The following is a 24,057-nucleotide window of genomic DNA, read 5'->3' as shown; positions in this document are numbered from 1 at the left end:
TATTTAGTCTTTCCCATTCTATTGTTTTCTTCTAAAACTTTGCATTGTTCACTTAGGAAGACTTTCTTATCTCTCCTTGCTATTCTTTGGAACTCTGCATTCATATGGGTGTATCTTTCCTTTTCTCCTTTGCCTCTCACTTCTCTTCTTTCTCAGTTATTTGTAAGGTCTACTCAGACAACCATTTTGCCTTGCTGCATTTGTTTTTCTTGGGAATGGTTTAGATCACTGCCTTCTATACAATGTTACAAACTTCTGTCCACAGTTCTTCAGGCACTCTGTCTATCAGATCTAATCCCTTGAATCTATTTGTCACTTCCACTGCATAATCCTAAGGAATTTGATTTAGGTCATATCTAGCCTACTCATTTTCCCTACTTTCTTCAATTTAAGCCTGAATTTTGAAATGAGTTCATGATCTGAGCCACAGTCAGCTCCTGATCTTTTTTTTTTTTTTTTGCTTACTGCATAGATGTTCTTCACCTTCAACTGCAAAGAATATAATTGATCTGATTTTGGAATTGACCATCCAAGTCCATGTGCAGAGTCATCTCTTGCATTGTTCTAAGAGGGTGTTTGCTATGACCAGCACATTCTCTTAGCAAAACTCTGCTAGCTGTTGCCCTGCTTCATTTTGTATTCCAAGGGCAAACTTGCCAGTTATTTAGGTATCTCTTGACTTCCTACTTTTGCATTCTAGCCCCCATGATGAAAAGGACACGGACATCATTTTTTTGGTGTTATTCATTTTGCTGTATGGTCATTTCAATATTAAAAAATTTAATGACAATAAATATGGGGAATTCCCTGATGTTCCGGGGTTAGGACTCTGCACTTCTGCTGCAGCGGGCATGAGTTCAACCCCTGTTCAGGAAACTAAGATCCCAAATGTCAAGTCACATTACTGATACTGTCATTAAAATATTAAAAAACATAATGATAATAAGTGAAAGATTAAACAAGCATGTGGTGCTCATCATGCATCAGGAACTATTCTAAATACATTGACTAATTTAATCCAAACATCACACTTTGAAAGCAGCAAATCAAAGGAGAATGATTGCTTTATTTTAGAGTACATGGGAAGAGATTAATTTGCATTATTTATCTCCCTTAAAATAAAGCATTTAGACATTAGCCTCAAACTAAAAGCCATTCATGAGTTTAAGTAATGTTTTCCCTAGTACTGCACTCTTGAGGATTGATATGACAAAGTTTCAGGGCAATTTCCTTTGAAATGATACTTAATACACTAATCAAGCACTTATGGCATTATACTAGATACTGAGATTATTTTTCCACTATGCTTTCCTCCCTTCTATTTTGTAGAAAAAAAAAAAAACAGTACATCCTAATAGCCAAAAATATGTTCTTGATCCCTATGGTAATGGCTATGACCCATAGGGTTATAGACTTTCAAGAGATACCAGGATTTGAATCTTGATTCCTCAGTTCAGTTCAGTCGCTCAGTCGTGTCTGACTCTTTGCGACCCCATGGAGAGCAGCACGCCAGGCCTCCCTGTCCATCACCATCTCCCAGAGTTCACTCAGACTCACATCCATCGAGTCAGTGATGCCATCCAGCCATCTCATCCTCTGTCGTCCCCTTCTCCTCCTGCCCCCAATCCCTCCCAGCATCAGAGTCTTTTCCAATGAGTCAACTCTTCGCATGAGGTGGCCAAAGTACTGGAGTTTCAGCTTTAGCATCATTCCTTCTAAAGAAATCCCAGGGCTGATCTCCTTCAGAATGGACTGGTTGGATCTCCTTGCAATCCAAGGGACTCTCAAGAGTCTTCTGCAACACCACAGTTCAAAAGCATCAATTCTTCGGTGCTCAGCCTTCTTCACAGTCCAACTCTCACATCCATACATGACTACTGGAAAAACCATAGCCTTGACTAGACGGACCTTAGTCGGCAAAGTAATATCTCTGCTTTTCAATATGCTACCTAGGTTGGTCATAACTTTTCTTCCAAGGAGTAAGCGCCTTTTAATTGCATGACTGCAATCACCATCTGCAGTGATTTTGGAGCCATCAAAAATAAAGTCTGACACTGTTTCCACTGTTTCCCCATCTATTTCCCATGAAGTGATGGGACCGGATGCCATGATCTTCATTTTCTGAATGTTGAGCTTTAAGCTGACTTTTTCACTCTCCTCTTTTACTCTCATCAAGAAGCTTTTTAGTTCCTCTTCACTTTCTGCCATAAGGGTGGTGTCATCTGCATATCTGAGGTTATTGATATTTCTCCCAGCAATCTTGATTCCAGCTTGTGTTTTTTCCAGTACAGCGTTTCTCATGATGTACTCTGCATATAAGTTAAATAAGCAGGGTGACAATATACAGCCTTGACGTACTCCTTTGCCTATTTGGAACCAGTCTGTTGTTCCATGTCCAGTTCAGAAGTTCTTAAACCCCTACAAAAATAGCTGTGGTACATTGCACATTTAATTTAAATAGCTAGACTACATCAGAAAGTAAATTTAGGCTTTTGGATTTGCCAACTGCTTTCTGCTATAGCCAATCAAAGATACAGCTTAAAACTTATTTGGAAGTTTCTGCTTACAAAATACTTTCACTAAAATTACCTCATTTAATAATGACAAATAATCCTTGATTTAGTTATCATCATCATCATCACCCTTTAAAAGAGATAAAGTTACTTTTAAGTTCTATGTCCTAGTGAGACCTTGAATTCCGGTCTCACGACCTTAAATCTTCTTACTTTACACCATCTTTACACATCTTTACACATCTTCTTACTTCAAAGAGAGGGGAATAAATAAAGGAAATTCTGTAGCTCAGGTCTCTAACTAAACAAAACAAATACTTCTCACTCAACTATATTAAGCTTATAGTGATTTTGATTAAACTTGACTGAAGGATCCTAAAATTTCCTTTAAAGCCTTACCATATTACAAAGGCAAAATATGAAATTCGATGAATGAGAATGAGAAGGCAAGAGCACAGAACGAAAAAAAAAGGAAAGCAACAGCAAAAGGGATTTTATTTAAAAGGATTCAACACAAATAATCCTTTGACAGGAATAATCCCAATAAATACAGGACCCCTATGAGCCCCCACTCCACACTAAGCATGACCACTATGCAATAAGGTTGACTTGGGTGGCAGAAAACCACATGCTCCACTACTACATTTGAGTAATTATTCTTTCTTAATTTGTTTATAGTAATTTATAATGTATTAATTTCTACTATACAGAGAAGTGATTCAGTTACACATATATACATCCTTTATATATATATATATATATATATATATTATTTTTATGACATAACAGGATATTAAATATAGTTCCCTGTTTGATACATTAGGGCCTTGTTGTTTATCCATTCTATATACAATAGTTTACATCTCCTAACACCAACCTCCCACTCCATCCTTCCCCCAACCCTCTCTCCCTTAGCAACCACAACTCTGTTCTCTATGTAGGAATTATCTTTAACTTGTTCCCAATAAAAACCAAAATCCATTTTTCCTTACCCTGTAACTTGGTGCTCATAATATTGCAGTGTCCTCTTGAGAGTCTGCTGTATCATCTGGGGCTACAGAATAATAATAATACATTATCAGCAAATCAGTGTCATCCCCATTCCAAGTATCATAAGCAGATATGTAGCTTCTGAATCATCTCATAAAAATTGTTGCTTTACAATTTCAACTCATTGTGAATTTTGCCATGTATTTTCCCCACAAGAACATGAGACACTCAATAATTACTCTGAATTTCCCAATTCCAAGCATGATGGCATTCTTTAGCCATATTTTCCCCAAAGCTTTTGTACCAGCTATTAAGTTCAAAGAAATACTTATTGAGTACCTACAATAAACCTAGACATTGGGCAGGGGAACAGTGGAGAAAGGGTGTTCTGAAGAAGAGTAATACCCAGATCAAGCCTGACTTTCTCAAGAGATCTCAAGCCATGGTTCCAGAGCCTCCTGGAGGGGCCACAGTGTTTGGGGGCAAGAAATAGGATCTGTAGAAAATAACTAAGCAACTCAAGACTGAATTTTATAATCCCCGCCTCTTCACAACAGCTGAACACAGTTTCCTAAACTCAGACCAAGAATTATTCCAAGACTTATTTAGGCAATAAAGCCTCAACTTGGGAGTCTCAGGCCTACGGAGGCACGAGTGAAATAAAAACCTTAAAGCACAGATTTTATTAACAAATTATAAGAACCAAATTCTCAGTGACAAGAGAGTGAATTTATTAAATAATAAAAACCTCTAATCAGTCAAGCAGGAAAAAAAGCTTATCAAAACACTGAGCCATTATAGCCATGGATGAATTTTATATTTTCTTGGGCTCCAAAATCATGGCAGATGGTGACTGCAGCCACAAAATTAAAAGAATTAAAAATTAGCATGGAGATTGTGAAGGACATGGAAGCTCGGCATCCTGCAGTCCATGGGGTTGCAAAGTGTCAGACACAACTTAGTGACTGGACAACACAACAAAATTACTCTAACACAGATCTTTCAAGATATGAGGGCAGCATGGTAGAGTGGTAATCTCATGGGCTGCCACTAATTAGCTCCTTGGAAGAAAAGCTATGACAAGCCTAGACATTGCATTAAAAAGCAGAGACATCACTTTGCCAACAAAGGTCTATCTAGTTAAAGCTATGGTTTTTCCAGTAGTCATGTATGGATGTGACAGTTGGACCATAAAGAAGGCTGAGTGCTGAAGAATTGATGTTTTAAACTGTAATCCTGGAGAAGTCTCTGAGAGTCCCTTGAACTGCAAGGAGATCCAGCCAGTCAATCCTAAAGGAAATCAACCCTGAATATTCACTGGAAGGGATGATGCTAAAGCTGAAGCTCCAATACTTTGGCCACTTGATGCAAAGAGCTGACTCATTGGAAAAGACCCTGATGCTGGGAAAGATTGGAGGCAGGAGAAGGGGACGATTGAGGATGAAGATGGTTGGATGGCATCACAGATTTAATGGACATGAGTTTGGGCAAACTCAGGGAGATAGTGAAGGACACAGAAGCTCGGCATCCTGCAGTCCATGGGGTTGTAAAGAGTCAGACACAACTTGACTGAACAACACAGCAAAACGACTCTAACCCAGATCCTTCAAGATATGAGGGCAGCATGGTAGTTTGGTAATCTCGTGGGCTGCCACTAATTAACTACACAAACCAAGGTAAATCTAAAAAAGGCAATCTGCAGGATATAGCACAATGCTGGTACTAAGAAGCAGTTAATAAATATCTGTTGATTTCCCATCTCGAATCCTTGAAACTGATTTTCTTTAAGGTATATGATTTTAAGGAGTCTACACAGTTTTTTGTCAGGTTTCTCCTGAACTTCTTCCATGTCTACCTCCCTATGAAAATGTCCAGTAGATATGTAAAAATCTCCCTACCTAATACTCAAAAGTTTCAACAACTTCCTATGTAGAAAATGGTTATCTTAGTTTCGGGGAAGGAGAGAAAAATTTACAGACCTCTTCGACTTTCTTTTCTGTGATAGGGACAGTGGATTTTGTCTCATTCCCAACCCTTGTCTCTCCGATCTTGTGGCATGTACCTATAAAAATATTTAGACCATCTAACTCTCCTGTGACATATTCTTTATGTCCCAGGAAGGGGGTTCATGGATTGCTTCTTATTAGTTATATACAGCATGATGCCTGAGGTCCTGATCTTATCTGTGGGGCATCAGTGTCCTAAAGCCTAGGCCTGGCTTTATGTCTATTTTCAATCTCACTTTTGAGAATTCTGCTTTTGCCACCATCTCTCTGCACTGATCTGAAGGTTTTGTTGGAAATATTTGTAAATTCAGCTTCCATTTTCCTATTTTCCTCTATTGTGATAGGTACCATCTTCTCATTATTGGTCTTAGTGGTAAGTCTATTGATATTTTTAGGTGATGCGGACCTTAAAACATTACACTTGTGGGGTGGGTGTTCTAAGATAAACTTTGTACCTCAGATACGCAGATGACACCATCCTTATGGCAGAAAGTGAAGAGGAACTAAAAAGCCTCTTGATAAAAGTGAAAGAGGAGAGTGAAAAAGTTGGCTTAAAACTCAACATCCAGAAAACAAAAATCATGGCATCTGGTCCCATCACTTCATGGCAGAGAGATGGGGAAACAGTGGAAACAGTGTCAGACTTTATTTTGGCGGGCTCCAAAATCACTGCAGATGGTGACTGCAGCCATGAAATTAAAAGACACTTACTCCTTGGAAGAAAAGTTATGACCAACCTAGATAGCATATTCAAAAGCAGAGACATCACTTTGCCAACAAAGGTCCATCTAGTTAAGGCTACAGTTTTTCCAGTGGTCATGTATGGATGTGAGAGTTGGACTGTGAAGAAAGCTGAGCACCAAAGAATAGATGCTTTTGAACTGTGGTGTTGGAGAAGACTCTTGAGAGTCCCTTGGACTTCAAGGAGATCCAACCAGTCCATTCTGAAGGAGATCAGCCCTGGGATTTCTTTGGAGGGAATGATGCTGAGGCTGAAACTCCAGTACTTTGGCCACCTCATGCGAAGAGTTGACTCACTGGAAAAGACTCTGATGCTGGGAGGGATTGGGGGCAGGAGGAAAAGGGACAACAGAGGATGAGATGGCTGGATGGCATCACTGACTCAATGGATGTGAGTCTGAGTGAACTCTGGGAGTTGGTGATGGACAGGGAGGCCTGGCATGCTGCGATTCATGGGGTCGCAAAGAGTCCGACACGACTGAGTGACTGAACTGAACTGAACTAGATTTTGAGACTCTTGAGGGTAGGAACCATGTTTTCAACTGAACAGAGTCATAACTATCATTTATTTAGCACCTACTATGTACCAGAGACTTTATTTCAATTAATTACCTTAAAAATAATATATTCATGAGAAATCATTTCAGATAGGCTAAACTGTCCAAGGTCATCTAGTTTGTGAGTCTGAGTTGGATTTTGACTCAGGTTGATCTTAAATCCTTTTTTATAAATCATCTTTCCAAGCTCCTTCTTAAAGGAAAGGACAGACAGAAAACAGGAATGGGATTTTAGCCTGTATAAGGTTACATGGAGAAGTTTTTCTAAAAAGCTCGAGAAAAGTGAGTTTCAATTAAATCAAGAGTAACCACTGAGAACTATTCTATACTATCTTTTAGAAGAACATCTTCACTGAGCAAATCTAAGAGTTCAGACATATTCTTCATTTCAGTCAAGCCATTTCAGAAATTAATTTGAGGAAGAATCTGCTTCCAATTGTTCAGGGAAAGAGGTACAGGATAATTTCTTTCAACCTGTTTTTCATTTATACTGGGACAAGATGTTCATGAGGCCTCAAACTCATATAGATGTTTCTGTTCAACAGAACAGAATCAAAGCAGAATAACACACCTAGAAAAGATAAATTATTACTGACCTAAGCAAAGGGGCTCTTGAAAAATCTGAAGAGAGTGAAACAGATACAGCAATCCTAATGCACATGAAAAGTATGTTTTAAAAATCCAACTCATGGCCAACCTAAAGCAAGTCATTATCAGTCACTGGCTTAGAACTTCTGCGATCTGAGTCTCTTGTACTGGTTTGGCAGTTTCTGAGCTAAGATAAGTTTCACTTTGGCAATGTGCTCTAAAAACAGTGAATATCCACTGAGGGATTATCCTTCCAATAACCTCTAGTGACAAAACCTGGAACAAAAAGCAAGAACCAGAGTGCATAGGGACAGTTAAGACCAGAATGACCTAATTTTTGCCAAAGGTCATTTTTTCCCTATAAAGGAATTTCCCAGTCATTAAAAAGCAAATGTTCATGAAAGGAGTTAAGCCTTTTAAAGAACTGACTTTTTTTTTTCTTTTCTGAGGCAGTTACTTTTACTCCCCAAAACAAACTATATTTAGAGTCTCCAAATACATTAAATGGAAAATGTTTTCTGGGCGCATTCAACAAAGCTTCAACTTCATAAAGATTTATATACTTTCTATCACTTGCCAAATCCAGTGGGCACATTCTGGTGGTCTGAACTATGAGCAAAGATCCTTGGATCTTCAGTAAGTCAAGGGTGACTTCAATGCAGCCCTGACTCTTCACCATGAATTATAATCATGGATTCACTCCAGTTTTCTTCAGAGTTTGCCTATTTCTGAGACATCATCACATAATTTGAGTCTCTCTGACATGAATTAAAAAGCACAAAGTGAAGACATGAACATGGGAGGCATGACTTCTGCCTCGAAAGCTGAAGGACATTTGCTAAATGTCCATGTACGCCAGTAATGCAAGTCAGTGTAGATTAGTGGGAAAAGCAAAGGCTCTGAAGATCTATGGATCTCCTCTCCTTTTCTTTAAGAATGCAACTCCAAATCAGTTTCATAAACCATCTAGAGGCCAAAATCCCATTCCTGTTACCTGTATCCATCCTTTCCTTTGGGCTTCCCTTTTGGCTCAGCTGGTAAAGAATCCGCATGCAATGCAGGAGACCTGGGTTCGATCTCTCAGTTGGGAAGATCCCCTGGACAAGGAAACAGCTACCCACTCTGGTATTCCAGAGTTTGACACAACTGAGTGACTTTCTTTTCCTTTAAGAAGGAGTTTGGAAAGATAATTTAGAAAAGAGGATTTAAGATCAAACTAAGTCAAAATCCAACTCTGACTCACAAACTAAATGACCTTGGACAGTTTTCTGAAATGATTTCTCATGTATATATTATTTTTATGGTAATTAATTAAAATAAATCAAAGTCTCTGGTACATAACAGGTGCTAAATAAATGATAGTTATGACTCTGTTCAGCTGAAAAACATGGATCCTACCCTCAAGAGTCTCAAAATCTAGTGGAGGAGCACAAAGTTTCTTAGAACACCCACCCCACAAGTGTAATGTTTTAAGGTCCGCATCACCTAAAAATATCAATAGACTTACCACTAAGACCAATAATGAGAAGATGGTACCTATCACAATAGAGGAAAATAGGAAAATGGAAGCTGAATTTACAAATATTTCCAACAAAACCTTCAGATCAGTGCAGAGAGATGGTGGCAAAAGCAGAATTCTCAAAAGTGAGATTGAAAATAGACATAAAGCCAGGCCAAGGCTTTAGGACACTGATGCCCCACAGATAAGATCAGGACCTCAGGCATCATGCTGTATATAACTAATAAGAAGCAATCCATGAACCCCCTTCCTGGGACATAAAGAATGTGTGACAGGAGAGTTAGATGGTCTAAATACTTCTATAGGTACATGCCACAAGATCGGAGAGACAAGGGTTGGGAATGAGACAAAATCCACTGTCCCTGTCACAGAAAAGAAAATCAAAGAGGTCTGCAGTTTTTCTCTCCTTCCCCTAAACTAACATTGAGATAGCGACTTCATACTGCCCCTACTCAACACAAAGAAACAATGCATAGGAAGATAGCTGGGAAGAGAAGGCAGCCATCTGTGTCCTGCACATGTACTGTCGAGGGCTCAAAGACGAAGTACACAAAAGCTTCTGCCATGTGGCAACAAGAAGCCATCTTCATCTCTAGTCTCATTAACAGCTTCACTCTAGTTAGTCAGCAGTGACAGACCCCCACAAACTAAATGCTATGCTCATGAAAAGTCATGGCATCCAAACAGCCAGCCATGAAATAGTCCAAACAGAGCCAGAGAAATGATCCATGAATGGCAGGAGGAAGAAGTTCTCAGCAACTGGCCCTGCAAGCTCAGACAGCCCTGCAGAAGCTCCCATACAATCCCTGCTCTACACATCCACACCAGACAGTATGCAGATCAGGCAGGAGGCAGGGAATGAAAATTGTGTGTGTCAAGATTGTGTCTGTGTGTCACAGGAAAAGGAGTCAACATCATACAAAGTACACATTCATCTCAACTCTACAGAGATGAAGTTATGGTTCACATTGATTAAGTATCTCAAGATCATAAAACTCGAAAATGAATGAGTCGCCACAAGGCAGGATTTGCTTCAAAGAGTACAATCTTTCTACTAGATGCCTTGCAGGTCCCTCTCACCTTTAATATTATGTGATTCTATATACATTTATAAATATATATATTCTATATACATCTATAAATATATATATCATTTATCATGCCCAAAACAAAAATCCACAGATAATTTAAAAGCAAATAAACTTCTCATTTTTGCTTTATAATACATATCCACAAGCTAGAGAATTAATGGAAACAGTAGATCTTCCTTTAAAGAAATATCCAGAAATAGCCATGTTATCTGATTTACTTAAATATGAGAAAAATTATACTTTAATGTCAGAAACTAAATGATATACATATATATTTAATTACTATTGCCAGAGGCAACATGTGAAGAGCTAATTCACTGGAAAAGACCCTGATGCTGAGAAAGATTGAAGGCAAGAGGAGAATGAGGCGACAGAGGATGAGATGGTTGGATGGCATCATCGACTCAGTGGGCATAAGTTTGAGCAAACTCCAGCAGTTAGTGAAGGACAGGGAAGCCTGGCATGCTGCAGTCATTGGGGTCTCAAAGAGTCAGACACAACTGAGCAACTGAACAACAAGAAATAGGCCAACAGTTTTCAGCTTTGCCTACACATTAAAATCCCCTGGGGAGCTTTTAAAAAATACCAATGCTGAGTACCATCCCCTAATTTTCCAATGCAACTAAGGGGACCCATTTACTTCGAATGTTAGTCAGGATTGAAAATCTTTCATTTAAGATAAAAACATGATGATCAAGACCAATACTCTATAAAAATTACCTAAATCAGCAGTAATGACAGTAGTTTCATTTTTCAGATATAAAAAGCAGCAAGCTTCTGAAAGATGTTCACATTTAACTGCTAAATCAACACAATTTCACTATAGTGTAAAATTTAAATATTATTTGTAAACACAGAGAATTATATTGTTTGAAGCATTTACATAGGATTTTAAAATTTTTCCAGGTAACTAAGTCCCTCACACTTAATGTCAGCATTAAATTTTGTGCCAGCATACACATTACAGTTAGTACTCTGTTGTATTCTAATATTGACTGTTGCACTTAATTTCGGAGAAGGCAATGGCACCCCACTCCAGTACTCTTGCCTGGAAAATCCCATGGACAGAGGAGCCTGGTAGGCTGCAGTCCATGGGGTAGCTAAGAGTCAGACACGACTGAGCAACTTTCCTTTCACTTTTCACTTTCATGCATTGGAGAAGGAAATGGCAACCCAACCCACTCCAGTGTTCTTGCCTGGAGAATCCCAGGAATGGGGGAGCCTGGTCGGCTGCGGTCTATGGGGTCTCACAGAGTTGAACACGACTGAGCGACTTAGCAGCAGCAGCAGCACTTAATTTATGCAAGGCACTGGGCTTTAAACCCATTACAAATATTAACTCATTTGATTTTCATATTAACATTAGGAGGGAGATTATTATTTTATAGATGAGAAAACTGAGATACAGAAAGTTTATGTTGTCCTATGTCAAACAAGTAAAAGCAGGCAAAGGCAGGGTTGAAACTCAGACAGTCTGCTCCAGAATCCAAACACTTAATCTCCAACCTGAACTACGCATAATATTTAACATCCTGTCTTTGGTTGAGCACTTTACATTTCATGTTTTTAATGTACCAATCCAGGGAAATAGACTGATATTAATATTATCACCATTTGACCAAAAAGGAATCAAAACTAGAGAGATTAGAAGCCCTCTTTTACAAAAAGAGAAATTTTAAAGTTGACATAAAAATGAAGAATTACATGGATTCAAACTAATTGTGTGCTTCTTTACAGCACACTTGATGTTCTTTAAATCTATGTACACAAAGACCATAGACAAAAACCATGACTGTCTTGTCTTAGATGTACTTTTTTTTTTAATATAAGCATTTTTTTAATGTTTTCTGATTGTTCAGTCTTTAAGTTGTGACTCCATGGACTGCAGAACACCAGTCCTCCCTGTCCTTCGCTATCTCCCAGAGTTTAATCAGATTCATATCCACTGAGTCAGAGATGCTAGCTAACCATCTCATCCTCTGTCATCCCCTTCTCTTTTTGCTTTCAGTTTTTCCCAGTATCAGGGTCTTTTTCAATTAGTAGGCTCTTCACATCAGGTGACCAAAGTATTGAAACTTCAGCTTCAGCATCAGTCCTTCCAATGAATAGTCAGGACTGTTGTGGCTAATTTTGTGACAAATTAATTTAGGACTGACAGATTTGATCTTGCAGTCCAAGGTACTCTCAAGAGTCTTCTCCAGGACCACAGTTAGAAAACATCAGTTCTTCAGTGCTCAACCTTTATGGTCCAACTCTCACATCTGTACGTGACTACTGGAAAAACCATAGGTTAGACTATATGGACCTCTGTTGCCAAAATGATGTCTCTGATTTTTAATATGCTGCCTAGGTTTGTCATAGCGTTTCTTCAACGATGCCAAAGGAGCAAGCATCTTTCCATTTCATGGCTGTGATACCTTCCCAGACCAGGGATCAAACCCATGTCTCCTACATTGGCAGGTAAATTCTTTACCACTGAGCCACTAGGGAAACCCTTTGATGCACTTTCACTTTCTCTTCCTTAGCTTTCTCTCGCCCTCTTCCCTACCCTCTGAGTGTCCAGTTTATTTATGCTGCATTCTGATAGGATAAATCCCTACCACCATCATCTAAACTGCCCAAAACAGGCCTCCAAAAATCATCATTGCATATTCTTTTCTTCCTTCATCAAAATTTGAAATCCCCTTAGTACTCTGACCCCAGATGGTACTCAGGAGAAATCTTACCTTAATATCTTAAAAAACTTGATCCTCAATCCTTACTAAGGTAGATGATAGTATAAATGAGCTTTCCTACTTTATATAAGATGATCTGAACTACTAAAGGTGGAATTGTAAGTAGGCTCGTCAGTGAGAGATAAATTTCAGAGCAAGGAATCTTTTCATCACTTTCCAAATCACAACCCAAAGATCACTTTCTTTGTAACAAAAGAGCACTTTGCTTATAAGGAATTTGTATATGTCAAATTTCTTCACTTAAAGTGATCAAAATGATAATATCTTACATTTATGGGGTTGGTCTGTGGACACCAATGGATCAAAATATATGGTTAGTATTTTTAACAAAACTAGCCAAAATTATAATTCATTTCAAATAACTAGTATAAGTACTTCTGAAAGGCATGCAATTGTGGTAATCGTCAGTCTTGCTAAAGATCCCAGCATAATATGAATTTTCTTAGCTTCTGACTAAGCTTACTATACATAAACCAAAAAAACAAACAAGCAAAAAAAAAAAAAAAAAACACTGCAAATTAAATATAAAACTTTGAGTCAAGACCTCTGTATTTCAAGCCCAGGTGTGCCACTGATCTTTTTTTTTTTTTTTTTTAATAAAACAGGCCCAAATCCCTTCACCTGGGAAGTAAGGAAACTTGGGGAAATGCCTCCATTTTCCCATCTAAAAAACACATATAAGAAGTTCATAGTTTTCAAGGTCATTCTGAAGTAAAGAATTAAGCAGTTGCAAACAGAGGGTCAGAATGTACCAGTCATTATAACACCTCTCAGGAAACTTGGAATACCATTTGTGAACTACAACACTAGTTTGCTAAACAAAATTGGTAGTACAGACAATTACAAAATTAAAAAATGATAAGTATGCTAAAAGAAAAAATAAAAGTTGAAGATGCATTATAATATATAGTTCTATACATACCGATTGAAAATCTGCATGATTTCATCTCGTCTCCACTTTACCCTCCTTAAGGACACAGGTGTACATGTCAGTTCCCTCATGAACGCTTACGGTAAAGTCTGACATTATGCTAATTGACCCATAAAAGGATTCAAACTTATAACCTCAGCCTTATTAGAATTATGTTCTAATTAGCAAAGCACAGTGTTCATCATCATTTAATTATTGACTTTAAACTGAATATACTTTAGAAGAAGTGAAGTTGTTCAGTTTTGTCCGACTCTGTGCGACCCCATAAATGGCAGCCCACCAGGCTCCGCCGTCCCTGGGATTCTCCAGGCAAGAATGCTGGAGTGGGTTACCATTTCCTTCTCCAGGGAATCTTCCCAACCCAGGGATCGAACCTGGGTCTCCCACAGTGGAGGCAGACACTTTAACCTCTGAGTGACCAGGGAAGCCCTTACAGACTTAACATACACTCAATGTGATCAGGCTTTCTATACAAAATATCTTTGTTTTCCAGTAATTTCCCCTTTGTTACTTTTTTAATGCCTTTCCAAAAGAGCCACTGAATTTCAATTTGACAAAACCTAAGCAGAGACATTACTTTGCCGACTAAGGTCCGTCTAGTCAAGGCTATGGTTTTTCCTGTGGTCATGTATGGATGTGAGAGTTGGATTGTGAAGAGGGCTGAGCGCCGAAGAATTGATGCTTTTGAATTGTGGTGTTGGAGAAGACTCTTGAGAGTCCCTTGGACTGCAAGGAGATCCAACCAGTCCGTTCTGAAGGAGATCAGTCCTGGGGTTTCTTTGGAGGGAATGGTGCTAAAGCTGAAACTCCAGTACTTTGGCCACCTCATGCGAAGAGTTGACTCATTGGAAAAGACTCTGATGCTGGGAGGGATTGGGGGCAGGAGGAAAAGGGGACAACAGAGGATGAGATGGCTGGATGGCATCACTGACTCAACGGACGTGAGTCTGAGTGAACTCTGGGAGTTGGTGATGGACCGGGAGGCCTGGCGTGCTGCGATTCATGGGGTTGCAAAGAGTCAGACACGACTGAACAACTGAAATGAACTGAACTGAACACCATCAATACTGATTTAATCTGAAAACATATATTCCTTGAACTAAAATAGAGCCAAAGGGCTATTTATTAGTTCTCCTCCAACTCAGGAAAGAGCACATTCAAGTAATCTAAGACTTTCTGTTTTCAGTGAATTACAGAAGATAACACCACCTTCCGTTTGTGCAACATTTCACAGTTTACAAATCACTTTTTTTTCCTTCATGTCATTATATAGTCACAACAACCTTTTAAGTCTCAGATATAATTATCCACATTTTACAGATAAAAATACTGAGATTTAAAGAGATCAGGTGTTTTGCTCAAGTTACATGCTGGAAAGAAATGTTAACTAGACAAAAACTTAGGTCTCCTGTGCTTTTTCTCCCACAGGCTGCTGCCTGCATTGTTAATTTATCTCACTTTACTGACCATTGGTAAATTATTCCACATACCTAACTAAAAGCTCATTTCCTTTTATTCCTTTTAGTGATGGAAGTGAAAACAATGTTGAAAATTGTTTTCCCAAATTTGTAAATGTTATTGTTATTTAAAAAGTTCTGGTGGGATCATTAACTAATTAATAGAGAAACTTCAGGAGAAACATGTTTTCCTGGTTACCATCTTGGCTAATTGAATAAAAATTCCTACTTTGAGACAAGATGGTACCACTTCTAGACATCTCAGAAAAATTGATAATGCTTTACTGCAAATCTTTGGAGAAAACATGATTCAGTCCTAAACCCTTAAATCAAACAAGACCCCACAGATGGCACAGGGCTGACTCAGTCTCCAAAATGAAATAAGAATAAGTCTTCTGGATTCAACACTATAGTATCAGTTAAATGCAAATGTGTTGAACTATCTGTCAAACACTTGGCCCAACGTGTTACATGCCCCAACTCATTTAATCCCCACAAAAATCCCGTAAGAGAGGAACAAAATATTTCCCCAATTATATAAATGTGAAAACTGAACCCATAAAAGTTAAAAAAGAAAAGTGCCCAGAGTCACTTAGGTAGTAGCGAGTATTAGCTATTTAGTGTCTGATCTATATTTGACTACCTCCAAAAGTTAAGCTATTAATCTGCTCCTCTAAATTGAAATACAATGCTCTATATTTACCAAGGTAGAAAAGGTTACAGTTGAAAGGGGCAATTAAGCCTTAGCTAGATTATATGATTTTGGATGCAGCATTTATTTTTCTGAACCTCTTTTTCCTTTACTATAAAATTGGGGAATTCCTACCATAATGGTTTCTCGGGGTTGGTAAGTGCAAAATGAAATAAAGCTATTAAGTACTATACAAACAAATGTTATATGTTAATTCCATGCAAAAATCTGTTGATGAGGAACTGGTCAAAAAATTGTTAAATTGAACTAAACTGACCATGTGTAACACCTGGAACTATTGCCAGGCATGCCTCATAGCCCAAAGATTACAACTATATGCTGCAAAGCTAATTAGTGCCACTTCAACTCATGTAGAGCAAAGGTCTTCATGTCAGAAAACAATTTCTAGCTTTTAAAACATCTTTGCAACCTCCACCTGAGCATTTCCAAAGAATTCCCTCTTGTTTTCAGTACTTGGGAGTTACAGTGAGGTGTTTTCCAAAAAGGGTCTGGAAATAAGAGAAGTGATATTTATGTCTGACAGATGTTATAAAATTAACTCATAAAACAGGGAAATGCTCTGTCAACCATAAATGCACCAGCTTAAACAATAATTTGTAAATGGGTGGCTGAGAATTACCTTCAAATACCAGCCAAGGTATAGCTCCAGGCAAAGTGGGCCATTGAGTAACAAAACCAGGTGAAATTAGAGAGAGCAAACCACAGGAAAGAGAATGGAGAGGAATAGTTTATTAGAAACATTATCTCTAATACTGTTCAAGAGCATATTGGTCCTTTATCACACTGAGAAAAATTATTCTTAAGATTAGGAAAGTTCTTCAACCATCTTAACTAAAATGAGTCTTATGAATGAATGTGGAGCATCAGATCTCATTGTCATTATAAGACTTCCCTTACAACCAGATAGATCCCTAAACTGGATTAAAGAATTTGGCATGAAATTCCTTTTGCTTTGGCTCTACCTGGTCTAAAGCAAATTTTTGGTTCTTCTTCCTGGTCTAAAGCAAATTTTTGGTTCTTCTTCCTGATCTAAAGCAAAGTTTTGGTTCTTCTTCCTGGTCTAAAGCAAATTTTTGGTTCTTCTTCCTCAAGTAGCCCGAATAGATAAGAAATGTGCTGACCATGCAGACTTTGAGTAATAAACTTCATTTCACAGTTATCACTCACTGTAAATAAGTAAAATGTCATTCAGACACCAACCAAAGTGCTGGAGACATTTTGCTTAGCCAGTCAGTGGCTAACAATCTGATTATTTCGGGACTCTGACCAGACCAAGTCCTTGGAGTTTAAAAGTTTCAGATATTGAAACATACAGAAACCATCAAAACACTACCCAGGGACAGTCTTGCTCAGTTCTACTGCTTCAATCTCCGATAAAACTCAGCAAGGTTATAAATATAATCAGATCTAGTATTGACTATAATCTGATTATCTAAATGGATACAAAATCTTCTTATTAGGCAGATGCTTGGCAGATAGTGACTCCCATGTCATCAGTATTTATGATGAACTACATTTCTAACTAGAGGTACAGAATAATCACATTTCTTTCTGGAAAAAAATATGCAAGTCAAAGAATACTAATACTTCATGACATGAAAAGTCTTTTATTTTTATTTAAATCTATCCAAGCACATTTTTTAATATAAGTTATTTCTGCTACATCAAGTATTTGAACATACATTTTTATGGTATATTTATCAAGTTAAACACTCTGCAAGCTAAAATATAATAACAAAATAATAATAATAAATGCTCTCACCTTATGTGTAAGATCATCCAAAATGTGTATTTTATTTTAGGAGTAATGGGAAACTGAATAAAGGAGTAACACTATCAGGTTTCAGTTTTAGAAGATTCAACCCAACAGCTGTGGGGGATCAACTATCAGGGATTGGTTGTGGGAAAACTGAAAAAATTCAATGAGTTAGGAAGCTAAGCAGGTCTCCAGGGGAGAGGTGAAGACTTGCTTGGATTATGGCATTAGTGGTAGAGGTTTTATTTTAGCATTTTATTTTTTATTATTGAAATAAAATAGCTTTATAGTGTTGTGTTAGCTCCTGCTGTACAACAAACTGAATCAGCTCTATGTATACATACATCCCCTCCCTTTTGAGCTTGCCAACTACCCACCTCCAATCCCATCTCTATAGGTCATCACAGATCATTGAGTATCTGAGCACATTTTTTAAGCTAGGTATCACTCCATTTTACTGTATCTATTATACTGCTTCCTCATTCCTTCTCTGCAGAATAATTATGTACAACCTATTAAGAAAAATATATACCCTTATGAATAACCATTTCTATGATAATATGACTTCCTTCATATTCAGAAACCAAATGATAAGTAACATAATCGCTGTTCCCAGATTCTGCGGCAGAAGTTAAGCTGTTGGCAGTGAGGATGGCTTCTGTCACTCTTTGCATAGCTGCCTAACCCATGGGAGCCTGGAGCATGACAGTGGATAGGCAAACTAGGTCAGCCTAGAGGCAGAGCACTGCTGAAGAAAGAACCCGCTGTCATTTCTAACCTAAGTCTATGTTATATGGACTCAGCACAGTCAGGAACTAAACAATTGCTAAGAGGAGGTAAGGTTCAAGAAAACCAACAGGAAATTGCTATCAGCTACTCCTTAGCAAGTCACAAAGTAAGAGAATGAAATAGCAAATAGGGAGTCTATTCTCAACAATATTATATATTGCTAAATTGAAGGAATAATTCATGGACATGTTGCAAGACACACCAAGGTGAAAACAGCTTAGGACCTGAAACAGGGAAATTTAACTTACACTAAAAGTTAACTATTTAGGTTGGTGTAAAAAGTAACTGAGGTTTTACACTGTTGAATTTTTCTGCTTGATATTGGTATATATTCGTAAATAAATGTGGTTATGCTAAAATCATTTTAATGTGCATTTCTCACTTTATTATTATTACTTTTTTTTGGTTAATGACATTACTTTGTGTTCATTTTGCATTTGATGTTAGACAAAAAGCAAATTTGAGTGATTTTATTTTAGTTCAAAATGGGCTGTAAAGCAGAGGAGACAACTCGCAACATCAACAACGCATTTGGATCAGCTTCGATGATCCTCTTACAACTTCATAAGAGGTTGCCAAAGAACTCAGTGTCAACCATCCTATGGTCATTTAGCATTTGAAGCAAACTGGAAAGGAGAAAAAACTCAATAAGTAGGTACCTCATGATCTGACCAAACATTAAAAAATTGTTGTTGTTGTTTTTTAATAATTTAAATTTATTTATTTTAATTAGAGGCTAATTACTTTACAATATTGTATTGGTTTTGTCATACATCAACATGAATCCGCCACGGGTGTACATGTGTTCCCAATCCTGAACCCCCCTCTTTTTGAAGTGTCTTCTCTTATTCTACACAACAAGGAACCATTTCTTGATTAGATTGTAACGTGCAACAAAAAGTGGATTTTATGTGACAATCAGTGATGACCAACTCAGGGATTGCACTGAGAAGAAGCTCCAAAGTACAAATTTGCACAAAAAAAAGATCATAGTCAGTGTTTGATGATCTGCTGCCTGTCTGATCCACTACAGCTTTCTGAATCCTTGTGAAACCATTACATCTGAGAAGCATGCTCAACAAATCAATGAGATGCACTGAAAACTGCAACACCTTCAGCTAGTACCGGTCAAGAGAAAGTGCCCAATTCTCCATGAAAACACCCAACCAGACATCACACAACCAACACAGCAAATGTTGAATGAATTGGGCCATGAAGTTTTGCCTCACCTGCCATAGTCACCCGACCTCTCGCCAACTGATGACCATTTCTTCAAACATCTTGACAACTTTTGCAAGGAAAATGCTTCTACAACCAGCCAGATGCAGAAAATGCTTTCCATGAGTTTGTCAAATCCCAAAGCATGGATTTTTACACAACAGGAATAAACAAACTTATGAAAGGGTAACAGGTAGGAAGGCCAGAGGTCCTAAGCAGCAGGAGGAAATAAAACTGCAAGTGGCAGACATTTTCTTCCTTCTTGACACAAAATTAAAAGACACCTGATTCTGCCTTGAGCTAACCAATGCATTTTTCTTATGGAAATGTTTTCCTTGTTATGTTAATGAAACTATGTATTTGATTTGGAATCTGTCTTTCTTCAAAATGGCTCCACCTAAGGTTAACCTTTTTTTCTTTTCTCAAACCTTGGGCTCAACAAACCACTATTCATGTCAACTGTTTTACTTACGGCCTGGGATGACACATCTCTGCCATCCTATCTCAAAAATGCATATTGCAGGAGAGGCGCCTGGTGAAAGTCCCTCAGCCTTGAGGTTTTTCTCTTATCTAATTAAAAGAAGCTCCTTAAAAGACATAAAATGCCTCACTAAAAACTAGCAAGGGAGCATTCTTTCTGACCCTCCTGATGTTTATGTCAGAAGCTTTCTCTCTCTCTCTTATACTGTAATAAAATTCTGTTACACAAAAATCTTCAGTGGCCAAGTCTGGTCCCTGGTCCCAGACCAAAATCCTCTCCTCCAGAAGTCACAAATCCTGCCTTAGCACATTGCTTGCAGCAGCAACTTTTCACTTATTTGTTGTTGGCAACAATTTGTTGATTGTAAAGGTTTCTATTTTGATCAATAAACATGTGTTTGAGCCTAGGTATAATGACTTAAAATTCAGAGTCTGAAACTACAGTTACGTTTGCACCAACCTAATAATCAAAATAAGCCTTGTATCACAAAATTGAGTATGATGATGTGAAACGATAAAGAGGTCACTGTAGAAGAACTCAGCAAAGAATATTAAACTTGCTCACATTAGAACTAGATTTGTATCTATATACTATTTCTTAGCCATTTATTTTCTTATTGTTGTGCATTAGTATACAATATTTGTATTTCTCTTTCTGACTTACTTCACTCTGTATAATAGGCTCTAGGTTTGTCCACTTCATTAGAACTGACTCAGATACATTCCTTTTAATGGCTAAGTGCTGCACTCAATATGCCAGTAAATTTGGAAAACTCAGCAGTGGCCACAGGACTGGAAAAGGTCAGTTTTCATTCCAATACCAAAGAAAGCCAATGCCAAAGAATGCTCAAACTACCATACAATTGCACTCACCTCACAAGCTAGTAAAGTAATACTCAAAATTCTCCCAGCCAGGCTTCAGCAATACGTGAACCTGAACTTCCTGATGTTCAAGCTGGTTTTGGAATAGGCAGAGGAACCAGAGATCAAATTGCCAACATCTGCTGGATCATGGAAAAAGCAGGAGAGTTCCAAAAAAACATCTATTTCTGCTTTATTGACTATGCCAAAGCCTTTGACCGTGTGGATCACAATAAACTGTGGAAAATTCTGAGAGAGATGGGAATACAGACCACCTGACCTGCCTCTTGAGAAATCTATATGCAGGTCAGGAAGCAACAGTTAGAACTGGACATGGAACAACAGACTGGTTCCAAATAGGAAAAGGAGTACATCAAGGCTGTATATTGTCACCCTGCTTATTTAACTTCTATGCAGAGTACATCATGAGAAACACTGGACTGGAAGAAACACGAGCTGGAATCAAGATTGCTGGGAGAAATATCAATAACCTCAGATATGCAGATGACATCACCCTTATGGCAGAAAGTGAAGAGGAACTCAAAAGCCTCTTGATGAAAGTGAAAGAGGAGAGTGAAAAAGTTGGCTTAAAGCTCAATGTTCAGAAAACAAAGACCATGGCATCTGGTCCCATCACTTCATGGGAAATAGATGGGGAAACAGTGGAAACAGTGTCAGTTATTTTTTTGGGCTCCAAAATCACTGCAGATGGTGACTGCAGCCATGAAATTAAAAGATGCTTACTCCTTGGAAGGAAAGTTATGACCAACCTAGATAGCATATTAAAAAACGAAGATTAAGGTCCATCTAGTCAAGGCTATGGTTTTTCCTGTGGTCATGTATGGATGTGAGAGTTGGACTGTGAAGAAGGCTGAGCACCAGAGAATTGATGCTTTTGAACTGTGGTGTTTGGGAAGACTCTTGAGAGTCCCTTGGACTTCAAGGAGATCCAACCAGTCGATTCTGAAGGAGATCAGCCCTGGGGTTCCTTTGGAAGGAATGATGCTAAAGCTGAAACTCCAGTACTTTGGCCACCTCATGCGAAGAGTTGACTCATTGGAAAAGACTCTGATGCTGGGAGGGATTGGGGGCAGGAGGAGAGGGGGACGACAGAGGATGAGATGGCTGGATGGCATCATTGACTCAATGGACATGAGTCTGAGTGAACTCCGGGAGTTGGTGATGGACCGGGAGGCCTGGCGTGCTGCGATTCATGGGGTCACAAAGAGTCGGACACGACTGAGCGACTGAACTGAACTGAACTGAGTATTCCTTTGTATATATGTATCACAGCTTCTTTATCCATTCATCTGTCAATGGACACTTAGGTTGCTTAAAGTGGATTAAAGACCTAAATATAAAATGAGAAACTATAAAACTCTTTGAGGAAAACATAGGCAGAACACTTAATGACATAAATCAAAGCAAAATCTTCTATGACACACCTCCTAGAGTAATGAAATAAAAACAAAAGTAAAAAAGTGGGACCTAATTAAACTTAAAACGTTTCACACAACAAAGGAAACTACAAACAGGGTGCAAAGACAACCCTCAGAATGGGAGAAAATAATAGTAAATGAAACAACTGACAAAGAATTAATTTCCAAAATGTATAAGCAACTCATACAACTCAGTACCAGGAAAACAATGCAATCAAAAACTGGGGAAAAAAATCTAAAAATATACTTCTTCAAAGAATACATACAGATGGCTAACCAAGCATATGAACAGATGCTCAACATCACTCATTATTAGAGAAATGCAAATCAAAACTACAATGAGATACCACCTCACAGCAGTCAGAATGGCCATCATCAAAAGTCTACAAACAATACATGCTGGAGAGGGTGTGGAGAAATGGGAACACTCTTGCACTGTTGGTGGGAATGGAAACTGATGCAGCCACTATGTAAGAAGGTATGGAGATTCCTTAAAAAGCTAGGCACCATATGACCCAGCAATCCCACTCCTAGGCATAAACCCTGAGGAAGCCAAAACTGAGAGAGACATATGTATCCCACTGTTCTTTGCTGCACTATTTACAATAGCTAGAACCAGGCAGGTATATCTTCATATGAGTTATAGATCACAAAAAGTCGCTGAATACCATAACTAATGGCCAAAAATTGTTGGTCTGGTCTTATTTTTAGATTAATATTTATAGATTCACATTTTATAATTTTAACAATTTCATTGACCTGCATTTGAAAGTGACTTACTCACATGTATCCTTTGAAAATTTATGTCTCTTGGGATTACTGTTGTTCAGTCAGTGAGTGATGTCTGATTCGCCACCCCATGGACTCCAGCACGTCAGGTTTCCCTATCCTTCACCATCTCCCGGAGCTTGCTCAAACTTATGTCCATTGAGTCAGCGATGTCATGCAACCATCTCATCCTCTGTCATCCCCTTCTTCTCCTGCCTTCAATCCTTCCCAGCATCAAGATTTTTTCCAATGAGTCAATTTTTGCATCAAGTGGCCAAATATTGGAGTTTCATCTTCAGCATCAGTCCTTCCAGTGAATACTCAGGATTGACTGGTTTGATCTCCTTGCAGTCCAAGGGACTCTCAAGGGTTTTGTCCAACACAACAGTTCAAAAGCATCAGTTCTTCAGCTCACAGCCTTCTTTATGCTCCAACTCTCACATCCATACATGACTACAGGAAAAGCCATAGCTTTGACTATACACACCTTTGTCAACAAAGTGATGTCTCTGCTTTTTAATATGCTGTCTAGGTTGGTCATAGATGTTCTTCCAAGGAGCAAGCATCTTTTAATTTCATGGCTGCAGTCACCATCTCCAGTGATTTTGGAGTCCAAGAAAATAAAGTCTCTCACTGTTTCCATTGTTTCCCCATTTATTTGCCATGAGTGACGGGACCACATGCCATGATCCTAGTTTTTTGAATGTTGAGTTTTAAGCCAGCTTTTGCACTTTCCTCTTTGACTTTCATCAAGAGGCTCTTTAGTTCCTCTTCAATGATAACTTGTAGTAAAATGCTTTTTCCAATCAAAATAATTGGGTATCTATGTTTTTCCAACTATATATCCAATGGAATTGTTAACTTATTTTTCATCATTGATGCCATTGATTAATCTGATATATCTCA

General features: G+C 38.3%; 1 protein-coding gene across 1 annotated transcript in view; it reads right to left on the bottom strand.

Moving 5' to 3' along the window:
• Positions 1–24,057, bottom strand: part of GUCY1A2 (guanylate cyclase 1 soluble subunit alpha 2) — a 485,319-nt gene that overhangs the window by 428,021 nt on the left and 33,241 nt on the right. The window contains exon 2 of the mRNA XM_060399261.1: positions 3,506–3,567. Within this exon, the coding sequence (XP_060255244.1) occupies positions 3,506–3,567 (62 nt within the window). The remainder of the gene's footprint in view (positions 1–3,505; positions 3,568–24,057) is intronic.

This window comes from Ovis aries, chromosome 15 (genome assembly GCF_016772045.2).
Source record: "Ovis aries strain OAR_USU_Benz2616 breed Rambouillet chromosome 15, ARS-UI_Ramb_v3.0, whole genome shotgun sequence".
NCBI lineage: Eukaryota > Metazoa > Chordata > Mammalia > Artiodactyla > Bovidae > Ovis > Ovis aries.
This window is presented reverse-complemented; position numbering and strand designations above follow the sequence as displayed.